Source organism: Elaeis guineensis, chromosome 1, assembly GCF_000442705.2.
Source record: "Elaeis guineensis isolate ETL-2024a chromosome 1, EG11, whole genome shotgun sequence".
Lineage (NCBI taxonomy): Eukaryota > Viridiplantae > Streptophyta > Magnoliopsida > Arecales > Arecaceae > Elaeis > Elaeis guineensis.
In genome coordinates this window covers 1,959,040-1,974,140 of record NC_025993.2, presented here as the reverse complement: position 1 = coordinate 1,974,140, position 15,101 = coordinate 1,959,040, and the positions used below count along the sequence as shown (strand labels likewise).

Sequence of the window (15,101 nt, the reverse complement as noted above, 5' to 3'; positions counted from 1 at the left end):
TCCTCCGTGCCCACGACTCCACGTCCAATGGTGGGGATGCAATGAAGTTCCACCTGGGAGAGATATCGCCAGGGGATGTGGTGAAGTTCTATCCGAAGAGATCTGGGTGAGCTGCGAGAATGGCAGCGGTGGGTATTGGAGATACGGAAGGAAGAAGAGGAGGAAAGTAGACGACAGAAGAAAGAAAGAGAAAATGGATACAGAAAAAAAGGAGGAGAAAGAATATTTTAAAAATTTGATGTTACATTATTAATAATTTGATTATCATACCAAATATGTCAATCAAAATTTTTAAAATTTTATTATAATATTATCTACATGTACTAAATATAGTAATCAATATTATTGATAATTTAATGATAGCAATCTATCTTATAGATAATTTAAATTATTTTTTAAAATTATCTACGTTGATCAAATGTAATTTTAATCATAAATTTAATGTTTAGGATATTAGTCACGCATATATCATTAACATACTAAATAAAATAAATGATTAGTTTATCACGAAATATTGTCTTTTGACGGCGATTAAAAATGTACGCTAACCTGATCATTATAATTGCCAGCGTCTTCCTCTCAGCTCAAATCTTGCCATTCCCCGAGCGTGAAACTGAGAGGGGTACTGCTGCAATTTAGCCTCTCTCACAAGGGCGTTTACCAAGAAGGAATCTCTATAAAAGGTCCACTCGGGCTCCGCTTCTTTCTCGGCGACTGCCGGAGATGGCGGAACGAACCCTAGCTCTTCCACTCCGCTTCTACTTCCACTTCCTCCTCCTCCTCTCTCCTGCACTCCTCCAGTTCTCTACTGCTGAGATCATCTTGAAGAGCGCTTCGATGGTATCTACCAACTCCTCACATTTTTTTCCCAATTTATACCTATTTTTGCATGATATTAAGCTGGTTTCTTGATGCATTTATCGCTGTTTTTCTTCGCAGCAATTGATCTTTCCATGATATAAAACATTCAGTTCAAGAAAAAGTATTACCATGGAGTTTTTCTAACTATTCTTTCTTTAATCTTCATGATGAGGGACTACGTCTAAATTTTCCTTTTTTCTTTTTTTAAAGAATCGTTAAGCAACTGCTGGTTTCTAATTTGGCCCGATCTTTAGGTTTCTGATGTTTACTTCTAGAGTGATGCTTAGCTTAGTTCCAAATGAGGCATTTAATGTTTCAAACTTTCCTGGTTAAGTAATGGCTTTTATTTCCAGCTGGAGTTGTTTCCAAAATTGTTTTGTCATTAGGTACCGTGTTAGTCAGTTCATTTACAAGGGGGGATCAGATGAGTCTAAAGTGGTAAAAAAAGTTATTTTAGGTTTTTTTTTCTTTTTTCTTCCTTCCTTCTGTTGTTGTTTGTAAAATAGGTTACGATAGATCGGTTTAATCCATTCTGCAGCAAACACTCGCAGTAAATTATGCACTATCAATGCATGAATGATTTTGCACAATCCAAAACCAACATTAGGTTGAGAAAAAGAGGATGGTTATTGTCAGGTTGACAACCAGTTCTTGACTAGGAAATCCTAGTTTTAACGCTAATCCTTATTCGCTTGTAAGCATATTCGAGTGGAAACTAAGTTTAGGAGCTGATGACTCTGAACTGATCAGTTATTTGGTGCAAGATTTGGGCTACAAGAATTTAGATGAGATGCACTGAAAAAGGTCACAAACTGCACTATAATTGTATCAGGTTGTTCCATATATAAAGTTGTAGCTGATTAGTGATTGCATACGTGTTTGATGATTGCACAGTGTTTCTTTTATCTTCTTTCCTATTTTTGACATCACTTCATAATGACTTATATCATGTATATACATCTAATTTGATTGGCTAACATAGCCTTGTTGTCTTTGTATGTGGTTACTGAAAAGATGGTTGGGGGAGACGTTGGGTAAAATCAGACTGGAAGAAGAGTGAAGGAAAAGCTGGTTCCTTTAAACACACGGCGGGACAATGGGCTGGAGATCCAGATGACAAAGGCATGTTTTTCTTTTTTTCTTTTTCTTTTTTTTTTTTGTCTTTTTTGTGTATCTTGAACTTTAACTCTCAACTCGTTGCTTCTATTATGGTGAGGATCTTAACAAGCACTTTTGAGTTCTATACACCAGAGAAGGTATCAAATAAGTGTTGTAATGATGAGCAGAAGCTGATTTTGAATGCACTTGCTAGTTTTTCCTCAGTAATTTCATTTTTGCTCTGAGCATATGCATTTTCTGCTGTTGGTCAATTCAGGTATACAGACATCCATGGATGCCAGACACTTTGCGATATCCGCAAAGATCCCAGAGTTCAGTAATAAGAACAGAACATTGGTGGTCCAATATTCTATAAAATTTGAGCAGGACATTGAATGTGGTGGTGGCTACATTAAGCTTTTCTCTGGTTATGTAAATCAGAAGAAATTTGGCGGTGATACTCCATACAGGTTAGCTGCATAATTTCTTCAAATGTGTGATATATGTTTTACTCCTTTTGATTTTCCAACATTTTGAAATATCTTTAGCTACTATTTACTTATATTTTCTTTGGATCATAATTTCAGTCCTCCGCAGACTTTTGTGCTATCATTGAATGACCATAAACCCTGTGATTAGATTTTGTACCGTTGCCAACTGAAATTTTTGATGCATTAAAGGATGCTTGCCCTGTAGGACTATTGTTGTCTCATTTGGGAGTTCACATTATTTAGGTTCATTAAAACTAAGTATATGGAGAAAGAATGTATTGGAGTCACGTGAAAACAGAACTAAGTGAATTTTGGAGCTGGTGAGCTTTCTTGGTGCACTATCTGTCTACCATATTTGGTGGAATCCTTTTCTGCAGCAATATGATGAGAATTATGTTTCAGTGTTGGCCATTTGGGTTATAATTTTTGCTTTATTCTAAAACAAATGCAGTCTATTATACTAAAGCTTGCCTACTTTCCTTTGCCTATCCTTATTTCGAGTTCGGGGAAATTTAAGGGTGGCTCCTTGATTGCATAAAGTTAAAGTGCAAAAACTATAAGGTGGTGTTTCTTTCTTCTAGCTGGTCTTCTAGTTTTCTGATGGCAAGCTTTCTCTTGCAATGTATTGATTGGCTAGGAAATCAGTGCCATCTTGTAGGCTGCTGATGCTAGGGTGGGAGCCAATGATATACAACTTTCAACTTGAACTGGATAGAGTTAAAACTCTGCGGACCAGATTTTCTACTTAAGATTAAAATTTTCTTCCAATCTGACTGGACTGTCATTTTCTTGTGCACTTTGTTTAATTATTTGCTGCTTTGCAGTTTTGCAATATTCAACATCTTGATTATTTGCATTTCTTTTATGCAGTTTCATGTTCGGGCCTGACATTTGTGGCTCGCAGACAAAGAAGCTCCATCTTATCCTTTCCTACCAGGGACAGAATTACCCTATAAAGAAAGATTTACAATGTGAGACAGACAAGTTAACACATGTATACACATTTATTCTTAGGCCTGATGCCTCATACAGTATTCTTGTCGATAACCGAGAGAGAGATTCTGGAAGCATGTATACTGATTGGGATATTCTTCCACCTCGAAAAATTAAAGATGTCAATGCTAAAAAGGTTGGTGCTTGCTCTATCATCTCGTGCTACCATATTACTGATAAGTAAGGTCTACAATCTATGGCATCGTGATGAACACTTATTTTTTCTTTTTACAAAAAAAACTAATGTTGCAGCCTAAAGACTGGGATGATAAGGAGTACATTGATGATCCTGATGATGTTGCGCCAGAGGTTTCCAGCAGACTCAAAGAAATGTTTTCCCTCCTGGACGTGCTTATTCTTGTTCTTACTTTTTATCTATACCTTGTAGGGATATGATTCAATTCCAAAAGAAATTCCCGATCCAAAAGCTAGAAAGGTATGCTCGTTATCTTTGATAATGTAAGATGAAATTCTCACAAGCATTTGGCTTGGCCTGCAGAGTGATCATATGTGCCTTCGGTAGGCTTTTTTTTTTAAAAAAAAGAATTTCCAAAGGAAAATACATTTTCTGGTTAGTGAGGTTGAATAATTTTGTTACTTGCCAATCAGCCTGATACATGGGATGATGATGAAGATGGCATATGGAGACCACCAAAGATACCAAATCCAGCATACAAAGGCCCATGGAAACGCAAGGTTTGTTTGCTCCACTATGTCTAGTTTTAGTGACTGAAATCTCACAAATCACAATTGACTGTAGTGATATATGTTTCTTATCTATGACATATATTATGAAACTACAGAAGATCAAGAATCCAAACTACAAGGGGAAATGGAAGGTCCCATGGATTGACAACCCAGGTAAGCTGAGAATTAAATCAGATTCATTCTCTTAATTATGGTAAAAAAGGAAGGAAATAGTTCTAACAAGAAATCCCTTGGCATATGTGATGTTCAAATATGTTGTGGAGCTTTGGAGCTTATCTGTGTATATCTTGATTCCACATTAACTACATTCATATGTTCCTAAAAGCTTAGTTGCTTGATATCAACCATATGTCAGTCTGACATTCCGAGTTACTTGAAATGGTATTCAAGTGAAAGTGTTCAAATGCAAGATTTTACTTTGCAACAAAAAGGATTTTAATTGGTGCTACTGCTTGGCAAAAATACCTCAGAATCAAAGAACTAATACTGAAAATCATATAGTTTAGTTGAACCACTTAAAAATATCATTATTACTTTTCTTCATTTTGAGGCAAATAATGAACTTTAGAAGAACTCAGAGTTTCTATTCTATTTGTATTCTTTCTGTGCTTAAGCATATCAGCAGAGAACTAGGATAGCCTCTATTGGTTATGGTTTAGTTTCAATTTTCATTTTCAGTTACCATTTTTTTATATGCACCCATGCGCATGTGTGCTTGCCTTACAATGGTAGTAGCAGCTGTCATAGCATCAGCGGTATTAGTGTAAGAAATCTAAGTTTAAGGTCTTGGTTGGATGCATGAACATATTATCCATGTGTAGCCTAGCTGCATGGTATGAAGTCAATGAACAGTCAGTATATGGGAGGGAAATTTGAAGGGATCAGGAGAGGAAGGAGATTGTGGACCACACGTTCCCTATATTTCTAGGGATATAGTAAATCACCTTTTTCATTTGAATTCCTTATTCTAATTTTGAGGAGTAGGGGTGTCTGCGACCATAACCAATCCCTGCAAACTCTCCTCCCATGTATCTTGCTGCTCAACAATGTTATCTTCTGTGGGGAGGTTAGACATGGATAATACATTCAAAGAGGCCATACATCTCCACAGATTTTGATATTCATGGTATAATAAATTTTAAGAGCTTGAGAAGCTGAATGCAGGCAAAAGACTTTATTTTTGAACTGACCTAGATCAAGGACCGCGGAACGAGAACCGGAATCCATGCTAGCCGGCCAGCAATGTGGTTCAGTATGGGTCCATACCGGTTTGTGCTGGGCTGAACCGATGGGGCAAAGAAGAGGAGAGGGAGAAGAAAAAGAGAAAGAGAGGGGGGGGGATAGAAGGAGAGGGAGAGGAAGAAGAGGGCCTCCGGAGGTCATCCAAGCTCTGCCAAGCTCAGTAAGGGTAAGAGGAAAGAAGAGAGAGGGGGGATGCTTACCAGATCACTGGAGGCCCTCGAAGGCCTTCAGACGGATGGCGATGCTGCCGCGACCTCCCTGACGGCCATCGAGCCAGCGTCGATGGGGGATGAGGACGGCTAAGGTCGGAGGAGGGCCTTCGCCCTTCTCTAGTTCGAAATAGGGGTTCGCCCCTGTTTCGTTTTTTTTTCTTTTCACATTTTATCTGCGTCGCCGACTTCACCATATTTTATTTTTTTTAATAATTTTGGGAGAAGTCGGCCAACCGAATGTTGACCTAGATGTTACAAGGTCTTGCTGTAGCAGTACTAATGAGAAAAGGAAGTTTCTTTCTCCATGGATTTGATAGGTAAAGAGTTGAATGCAGATTACAGACTGTGATCTCCTGGCAGATCGCTTAAATGTTATGAGGCCTTGTGTAAGCAAAATATCTTCTTAGAATCCTGATCATTCACATGAATAGAGCTTGAGTTGATTTGTCCGATAAAAGCCTTCTCTGTTGACAGACTTTTGGAAAAAATAAATTGTCTGTGCTTCCACTTTTAAGTCTCAACTGCAATTAGTAAACAACCTTTAATGTGATCCCCCCTTCTCTCTCCCTCTCTCTCTCTCTCTCTCTCTCTCTCTCTCTATATATATATATATATATATATATATATATATATATATAGTTTAAACCAGACCTCTTTTACATGCATTGCTGATGAGTTCTTATTCAGAAACCTCTGGCATTCCTCCATGTTGCAAAGTGCTGAGGCACTGAAACTTGTCGTCCCAATTCATTGGGGTGGGTATTTATTGTGAAAATATTCAGAAATTATTTTGATGCCAAACTTGGTTTGGTTTTGGTAAGCCAAACTTGGTTTGGTTTTGGTAAGCCAAACTTGGTTTGGTTTTGCAAACACTGCGATTTATTTCAAATGTCACAAGTTTGGGTGGGTATTTGTTGTGAAAATATTCAGAAATTATTTTGATGCCAAATTTGGTTTGGTTTTAGTAAACCAAACACTCTATGGTTTATTTCAAATGTCACAACTTTTAAATCTGACATTCCAATATAATAATGTAATCTTCCAGCTGAATGTGTCAGATATCCAGTACTATTTATTTTTTCCTTTTGGAAAAAACAAGAACAGATATAAAGATTACTCACACTAAAATTTCTGCACGATTTGCCTTGACCTTCAGTTGTCAATTCTTTTATGCAGTTTATAAAAAAGGGACCAACTAAATTAACATTTGTTTCTTCACCTTGAAAGATTCTACTGCACTTGTTTAGATGAGTTGTTGAGCACCTTTTCATGTCATGTCAACCTTTACAGGGCTTATCTAAAATCTTTTGGTACCTATATAAATGTCAGTTGGTGGCTGTCTATATTTATTTGTTTTGTTGTTTCTCTTATATTCTTTCCTACTTGAACAAGCAATCTTCAAAAAGCATATGAACATGTGCCGGTCATACTATTTCTTTTAGGAATTATTTCTAAGTTATAGTTATCTACGTAAGCTCACTAATTCAGCTTAAATCTCACCCCCCCCCCCCCCCCCCCCCCCGCGTCAGAATTTGAAGATGATCCAGATCTCTATGTTCTGAAGCCTATAAAATATGTAGGGATTGAAGTGTGGCAGGTAAATCACTGTAGCGTTCTTGCCTAATTCTTTTCACTAAAGATTAACGGATAATTTGCCACAAATGTTTTTAACTGGACATTGATTTAAATGATACAAACTTTAACATGATGATGTAAGTACAGGTAAAGGCTGGTTCAGTTTTTGACAACATTTTGATATGTGATGACCCGGAGTATGCAAAAATGGTAGTGGAAGAAACTTGGGCGAAAAATAGAGAGGTGGGCTCACACCTTTCCACTGTTGCTGTAAATTGTCCTTAGATTTCAACTTTTAATAAATGCTATAATCTTTTGCTGAAAATTTCAGGCTGAGAAAGAAGCATTTGAGGAAGCAGAGAAAGTAAGGAAAGCTAGAGAAGAGGAGGTATTTATTAAAGAGCAGCCTACTTTATTCGAAATTTTTTCTTGTATATCTGCCTTTCATAAGCGAGTAATGCTATGGGGTGCTGGTTTAGTTCATATAAAAGTTTTCTGTCACATGGCCCAGGGTATTGGTGCCTCTGTTGAGAATTAGTGCAAGGGATGACTGAGTATATAGTTGCCTGGCCAGCATTAGTGGGTCCAACCAACTAGTCATTTGCATGAAACCATCACCGAAAGCATTTTTCTTAACAAACGCTTGGCATTTCTAAGACATTATCTATTCTGGCTCTTTCTGCAGGAAGCTCAGCGAGCAAGGGAGGAAGGTGAACGGCGGAGAAGAGAGAGAGGATATGATCGGCGTTACCGGGGCAGGGAGCGGTACAAGGATAGATATAGAAAGGTAAATCTCAAATCTCTTTTTCTCATCAACCAAGCTTTACGTGTGCCATAGTGTTCAATTTTTAATTATGTTCTTTTCCAGAGCCACATCCCAACTCCAAAGAAAAATATCAACACTCAGCTCATCTTTTGGTAGCTTAATTTTTGAGAGGAAACCCATTGCCATCAGCCAACATTGTTGTGTTTCTTAAACATCATCAACTTTCGGTAGTCAGATTAACAAAAGTACAATGAATATATTCTGGCATGTTCCTGATTCTTCCAGCTACTTTTGTCCTGTCTAAAATATCCTGAATCATTCTTGTCTTATCAGTTAAAACTTAATTTGTTGGCAAACACGAGGCTTGGGTGGCTCGTTGAATTGCAGTGCATCTTTTGTAAAATTCCAAACTGTTCGAATTTGATGTACTGGATCTTGGGTCATACCATTATCAAAAGCCATTTGTCTAAGCGACCTTCATTGTCCAAAGTTGAATGCGAGTTGCAGGGTAGAGTTTAAGATCTGATAAACTTCACAAACCTCTAGGACTTCACAGCGAAAATCTGGACGCATCACATGAAATTCCAAGTTGTGTTAAACATCACCCTCATCTCTTTTGGGTCCATAGAAACTCATGACTCAACTATCTTTCTGGTAGAGATCATTAGTAAATAAAGGCCAGATATTTTGTTCATTTCGATTCTTTACTTCGCCTACTGTACGATCCAAAAGTTTTAAACATTTAAGTCCTCATGAAATTCTTATAACATCAAAACTCTGAAAGAATCCTCAAGGCTAATGATCTTCCAGCTGTTACCGCTGCTAATTAGAGGCGATGGTTCAATAAAGCCTCTAATTGTATTTCAATGTAGATTGTAGTACTTTCACCGCTAAAGCTAAATGGTTTTCTAATTTGAAATCTTTATGTGCAGCGCCGCGATTATCTGGATGATTATCATGTAAGTTTTCGAAGGCTGGATCAGAATTATTCTCATCTTGTTTTAGCTGCATTAGCAATTTGTCTTTTTGGTATGAACATTAGCAATTTATTTATCATACTAATCCCTGTATCCTAACACGATAACAGGATGAATTGTGAAAGCCATGCACAGTTCCATCAGGGAGACAATGGAAAGAGACATCCATATATCTTTTTGTATTGTTAGTATTGGGGTTTGACCGTCGCGGACTATATATGATGATGAGGGGTCCCTGAATGAAAGTTGAGTATAAGTTTTGTTAGTGTGCAACAATTTATGAAGAACTTAGAATCTCTTGTCCTGCAGGTTACCATCCATTGGTAAAGACCGGGTGTAATTTGGACCTCTGGCTGTGCTGTGTTGTATCAGTCTCTGTACTTTGCCCAACAATGGCCAAGGAAAAATGTTGTATTGTCCACACGGTGGAAAAATATTGTTCAAAATAAAGCTTGAATCTTGGGGAACCAGGTACTTGGTTGCTTAATGAAATCATGACACTCCAACCTTCGTGCTTCTTTTTGTTTCGTCAGCAGTATATACGGGATTTTATTTTATCAGACGTCCACTAACCAAGGTTTCGTCTAGGGATTTCTGTAGTCGTTTCAAACTACAGCCAGATTGACTTGCATACTTTTCTCAAAAAAATAAAAAAATGTTCAATGTTATATGTAACTTGCGTCCAATGTTATCTGGGGAAAAGAAACTTAAAAAATTTTGGACTGAGAGTTTAATTTTGACCTCTCTGAGCCTAGCAAACATCAGGGAGGAAGGTTACTGAAAGTGACATGCACGATAAAGGGCTGTCCACAAGCATTTTGATCAAGGATGTTCTTTCCTGACATGAACATGTAGATCTAACCCAGCATGAGGTCAACTTGACGTAACATCGAGATGTACCTTGACTGCATGTTTTCACGCATTCCTACATCTTTTTCCTTACAATATTTTCAATTATTAATCCTACCATTGTTGTCTGCTTATAAAATGTTGTTATATCGTCGTGCTTGTATTATAATTATGCATACCGGTATTTAACCCGCGCATTGCGACGGTTTAATTGATATTAATAATGATAATATTTTTTATATTATGAATATTAATAAATTTAAAAATTAAAAATACTATAAAATAAATTTGTAGAATATAATTTGTAAATATCAAAAATAAAATATAAATTATTTGATATAAAAAAATTATTTTTTTTGAATTTTATCCTGACAATTCTAAAGCATGAATTCGCAGCGTAAAGCTTAGAAGTAGCAAAAGAAAAAAAATAAAACTCTTAAAAAAAAAATTGAGAAATAACAAATTAGTAAGTCTATTAAAAAAATAAGATTAAGAAAAGAATTAAACTAGTTTTGATCCATGATAGCTTTTGAGTAGTAAATATAATATGTTTCAAACAAAAAGGATGGATGAAAAATCCATCCATCTTTTTCTCCATTCATCGTTCCTTCACTTCGTCTATTCATCTTTTGTACCAAATAGATGGTTAGATCTCAAGTGTCTAATTGATATTAATAATAATAATATTTTTTTTATGCTATGAATGTTAGTAAATTTAAAAGTCAAAAATGCTATTAGATAGATTTGTAGAACACATTCTCTAAGCATCAGAAATAGAATATAAATTATTTGATATAAAGAGAGAAGCTCTATTTTTTTAAATTTTATTTTGACAATTCTAATGCATGAATTCACAACGTAAAATTTAGAAGTAACAGAAGAAAGAAATTAAAACTCTTAAAAAAAAAAAGAGAAATAGCAAGTTAGTAAATCTATTAAAAAAATGAGATTAAGAAAAGAATTAAATTGGCTTTGATCCATACTAGCTTTTGAAGTAGTAAATTTTATATGTTTCAAATAAAAAAGATGGATTAAAAATCCATCCATCCTTTCCTGTACACATCCTTTGCACCAAATAGAGGGTTAGATCTCCGGTGCCTTTCTCCTCCATCTCTCTCTAAAGTCTTAATTTTTTTCAAAAAAATTATTATTTAATATCGTTTAAAATAAGATGATGGGCCTCGAGACCCATCCCAGCTTCGGATCACCTCCTTGGGAGGAGATGGAGAGCTTTGCCCTCTCCGACGCCCCCTTTGACTACCGCAGCACCATATCCTCCTCTCTCCCCATCATCATCGGGATCGTCGCCACTAACAGTAGCAATCCCCTCCTCTCTCCCCCTATCCCCCTCTCCACGGCCTTCTCCTCCTTTCTCGACCCCCCCTCCTATGCCGACATCATATTCAGCCCTTTTGACACGTGGCGTGTTGGGAGAAAAAAAGTTGAGAAATAGCAAGTTAGTAAGTTTATTAAAAAAATAAGATTAAGAAAAAAATTAAACTAGCTTTGATCCATGATAGTTTTTGAAGGAGTAAACTTTATATGCTTCAAACAAAAAGGATGGATGAAACATCCATCAATCTTTTGCACCAAACAAAGTGTTAGATTTTCAGTGCCCTTCTCTTCCATCCATCTCTAAAACCTTAATTTTTTTCAAACAAATTATTGTTTAATATCATTTAGAATAAGATGATGGGTCTCGAGACCCATCCCAGGTTTAGATCATTGCTTTGAGAGGAGATGGAGAGCCTTGCCCTCTTCGATGCCCCCTCCGACTACTGCAGTGCCATGTCCTCCTCTCTCCCCGCCATCGTCGCTGTCGCTGCTACCATCATCTCCTCCTCTCTCCCTCTATCCCCCTTTTCGTGGCCTGCTCCTCTACCTTTCTAGATCCCCCCTCCTATGCCAATATCTTTTTTAGCCTCTTTGACATGTGATGTGTTGAGAGATTACTTCATAATCTGACATGTCAATACAAAATTTTGCCTCTAATATATGTTGATCATTTTACTTATATTATATAGATTTAAGATGGATTTGGCTACAATTGGTTGGGCCCAGAGGAGGGGGGGAGGTAGGGGGTGTTATTGTGTGCGTGCTCTTATATATATATATATATATATATATATATATATATATATATATATATATATATATATATATAATATAAGATAGGGGGTGTTGTTGTGTGCGTGCTCTTTTATATATATGTATATTAAAATAAAGGCATTAGTCTTTGCCTGTCACGTATTTATTTTCTTTCAAGGCACCATCTGTCATGTATCTTTTTTTATGGAGAAAACATCGAAAAAATAACAAAAACATACGGAGATATGTGTCGGAGGAGAGCATGGAGATGGGAGAGATTTCTTAGGTTATGGTTAGGGGGCTTTTTCTTGAGCATATAGGTTTTTATGCAAGTTGTGGCAGTGTGAGCAGTAGAGGGCCAAGGAGGTTGAGGGCAGGAGCTCAAAAGGGGGACTTGCGGTGGTTGGTGAAGGCAGTGAGGAGATGGAGGGCAGCGGGGAGACCGTTAGCAGAGGAGGAGGAGGTAAAGGAAGGTGAGCAAGGAAGGAGAGCACAAAAATCGAAAGGGTTTCTTAAGTTTCTATTGGGGTTTTTTAAGCATACAGGTTTTTGTGCGAGTTATGGTGATGTGAGTAGGAGAGAGCCAAGGGGGTTGAGGGCAGAGGCACAGAGAGGGGCCTTATGGTGGAAGGTGGCAAGGAGGCAGAGGGTGGCTGGAGTCCGTCGACATGGAGGAGAGAGGAGGAAGCAGAGGAGGGTGATGAAGAAAGGAGAGCATGGAGATCGGATGGATTTCTCAAGTTTCAATTGAGGTTTTTTCTTGAGCATATAGATTTTTGTGCGAGTTATAGTAGTGTGAGTGACAAAGGACCGAGAAGATTGAGGGTAGGGGTACAGAGGTGGGTCTCATGGTAGTCAACGAGGAGGCAGAGGGTGGTGGGGAGGCTACTAGCGGGAGGGGACAGAGAGAGAGGAGGCGGAGGAGGGCAAGGAAAAAATTGCATCTCGTGCATCACACGGAGTTATAATCTTGTGTGTGTGTGTATAGTCACACTAGAATCAAGTCGATCGAATTTTGACTCATATTCAATCAAGTCAAAACTTTATAATAGGGATCCTACATCAATGATCAAAGTCGTTGAATATGATTTACTGTCTTAAAGTTACTTATATATAAAAATTATATAATTTGAAGATCCCTGATCTCTGCATCAAGTAGTCAAAAATCAGACAGTCTAAATAAAATTGAATTAGATGTATTTTTAGTTATTTGATGCATAAGTTAGAAATTTTCAAATCATATGATTTTTAATGTACAAGTAGTTTTGAGGTATTAAATCGCATTCAACAGTTTGAATCATCGATGTAGGACCTCCATTATCCAGTTTTGATCTCATCGGATTTAAGCCCAAGTTCAATTGATGTTATCACCGTGTCTGCCCCACACACGCGCGTGCAGAGAGAGAGAGAGAGAGAGAAGGGATGTAGATTTGAATTTTCTTGATGGATCTCTAGTTAGATTTGATTAAATTTAGATTAAATCATACATAAATGGTCCAAATCATTGGATGCGATTTATTATCTATAAATTGCTTTACAATACAATTGATATGAATTTGAGATTTCCGATCTATACATTATATAATCAAGAATATATTATTTTATATTATTTAAATTATTTATTTTTTAATTATTTGTTGCATAGATTAGGGTCTCTGTGTCACATTATTTTTCCATATAGACTTGATCATCGGATAAGGGAAATTCTTTGTGTACTGCGGGCGATGTAAAAAATCCGACATGGAGCACACCGTCTTGTCTGATTGATCCACGCAGTCACCACTTTCCAATATGCATTTAATATCTGTAGTTTTATTTTTTGGTTTAAAATTTTGAATGATGAAAATATTCCTATTCTTTAAAAAAATTATGACATCTTATGTCCATATTATGACATCCTGCATTTAGAAAGTCTTAATTTTTGTCCATGGGATGTCATAATATAATGCAAGATGTCATAATATGTACAGAATGTTATAATTTTCTTAAAAAATAGAAATATTTTGCTATTCAAAATTTTCAAATGAAAAAGTAAAACTGCAGATATTAAATACGCATTGAAAAGTGGTTGGACAAAGATGCCCCTTCCATATTATGATATCAAAAAATAAAAATATTTTTGCTATTCAAAATTTTCAAATAAAAAAGTAAAACTGCAGATATTAAATGCGCATTGAAAAGTGGTTAAACAAAGATGCTCCTTTCATATTATGATATCTTAAACCATATTATGATATTTTGGATTATATTATGATCTTCTGCTTGCAGTAAATTATAATTTAACGTATGATGTCATAATATATACAAGATGTTATAATTTTTTTGACCATATTATGATATTCTGCATATAAAAATTATAATATATTATAAAATATTATAATTTTTTTAAAAAATAAAAATATTTTCATCGTATAAAATTTTTAAATAAAAAAATAAAATTATAAAAATTAAATATATATTAAAAATAATAATTATATAAATTAATCACATAAATTGATGCGCTGCAGATGAAATTATCTGCGTCAAAGAATTTCTCCATCGGATGGGATAAAAGTCTAAAACCTTCACAAACCTTCTTTCCTTTTCATTGGCTATTATGCTAACACCCATCCATCATCTCTCACCTACATCGCACCTACCACCTTTGCCTGTACGGTGAGAGTATTTATAGACAACCTCGATGCTCAAATTTTTTACCCAAATACCCAGGATCTCTCGACCGCTCCCACTCGCGATACAGTATCGCCCGTCTCAGGCCCCAGGCCCTCCAACCGCAAAAGACTAAGGGTAAAATCGACAAAACACGTGCACTTAATAAATGTGAGGTTGGCCAGCTCCATTCGGAGTGGAGACGAGCTTACCATTTGTTTCTCTCTCCCTCTGGGAGTCATCGTTATGCTCTCCAAGGCCTCCTCCCTCGTGTTCTCTCTTCCCTGCTCCAGGGTTCGAATCTCTTTATCTCTCTCAACTCCAATCTCACCCTCTCTTTTCTTTTTTTTCCTTTCTTTTTTCTGGATCTTTGTTTGATCTCTGATTCTTTTTGTCGGATCTGTTAACAATAATATGTAGTGTTTTTTTTTTTTGGACGATTCTTTGTGCAGCATGGATTGTCATTCTCTTGTAATATTTCAATAATGTATCTGTATGTTATTAATTGAGAGTTGTATGATTCGCACGTCTTTTATTCTTTTGAGATTCGAAGTGTATTAGGTTTTGCATCGTACGTGATTCGTCTTGAATC

General features: G+C 36.5%; 2 protein-coding genes across 2 annotated transcripts in view; both read left to right on the top strand.

The window, feature by feature from the left end:
* Positions 1 to 643: 643 nt before the first annotated feature.
* LOC105035928 (calreticulin-3) lies at positions 644 to 9,344 on the top strand. Its single transcript, XM_073252567.1, is given in 15 exon segments — positions 644 to 820; positions 823 to 840; positions 1,876 to 1,983; positions 2,237 to 2,429; positions 3,321 to 3,579; positions 3,696 to 3,752; positions 3,832 to 3,879; positions 4,053 to 4,139; positions 4,247 to 4,304; positions 7,135 to 7,202; positions 7,328 to 7,423; positions 7,512 to 7,568; positions 7,866 to 7,967; positions 8,879 to 8,905; positions 9,034 to 9,344. Coding segments are annotated over 15 exon segments (1,287 nt in total). The 5' UTR covers positions 644 to 723; the 3' UTR covers positions 9,046 to 9,344.
* A 5,364-nt stretch (positions 9,345 to 14,708) lies between these two features.
* Positions 14,709 to 15,101, top strand: part of LOC105035196 (probable hydroxyacylglutathione hydrolase 2, chloroplastic) — a 27,179-nt gene continuing 26,786 nt past the window's right edge. Inside the window, exon 1 of the mRNA XM_073252469.1 lies at positions 14,709 to 14,803. Within this exon, the coding sequence (XP_073108570.1) occupies positions 14,756 to 14,803 (48 nt within the window). The 5' untranslated portion in view covers positions 14,709 to 14,755. The remainder of the gene's footprint in view (positions 14,804 to 15,101) is intronic.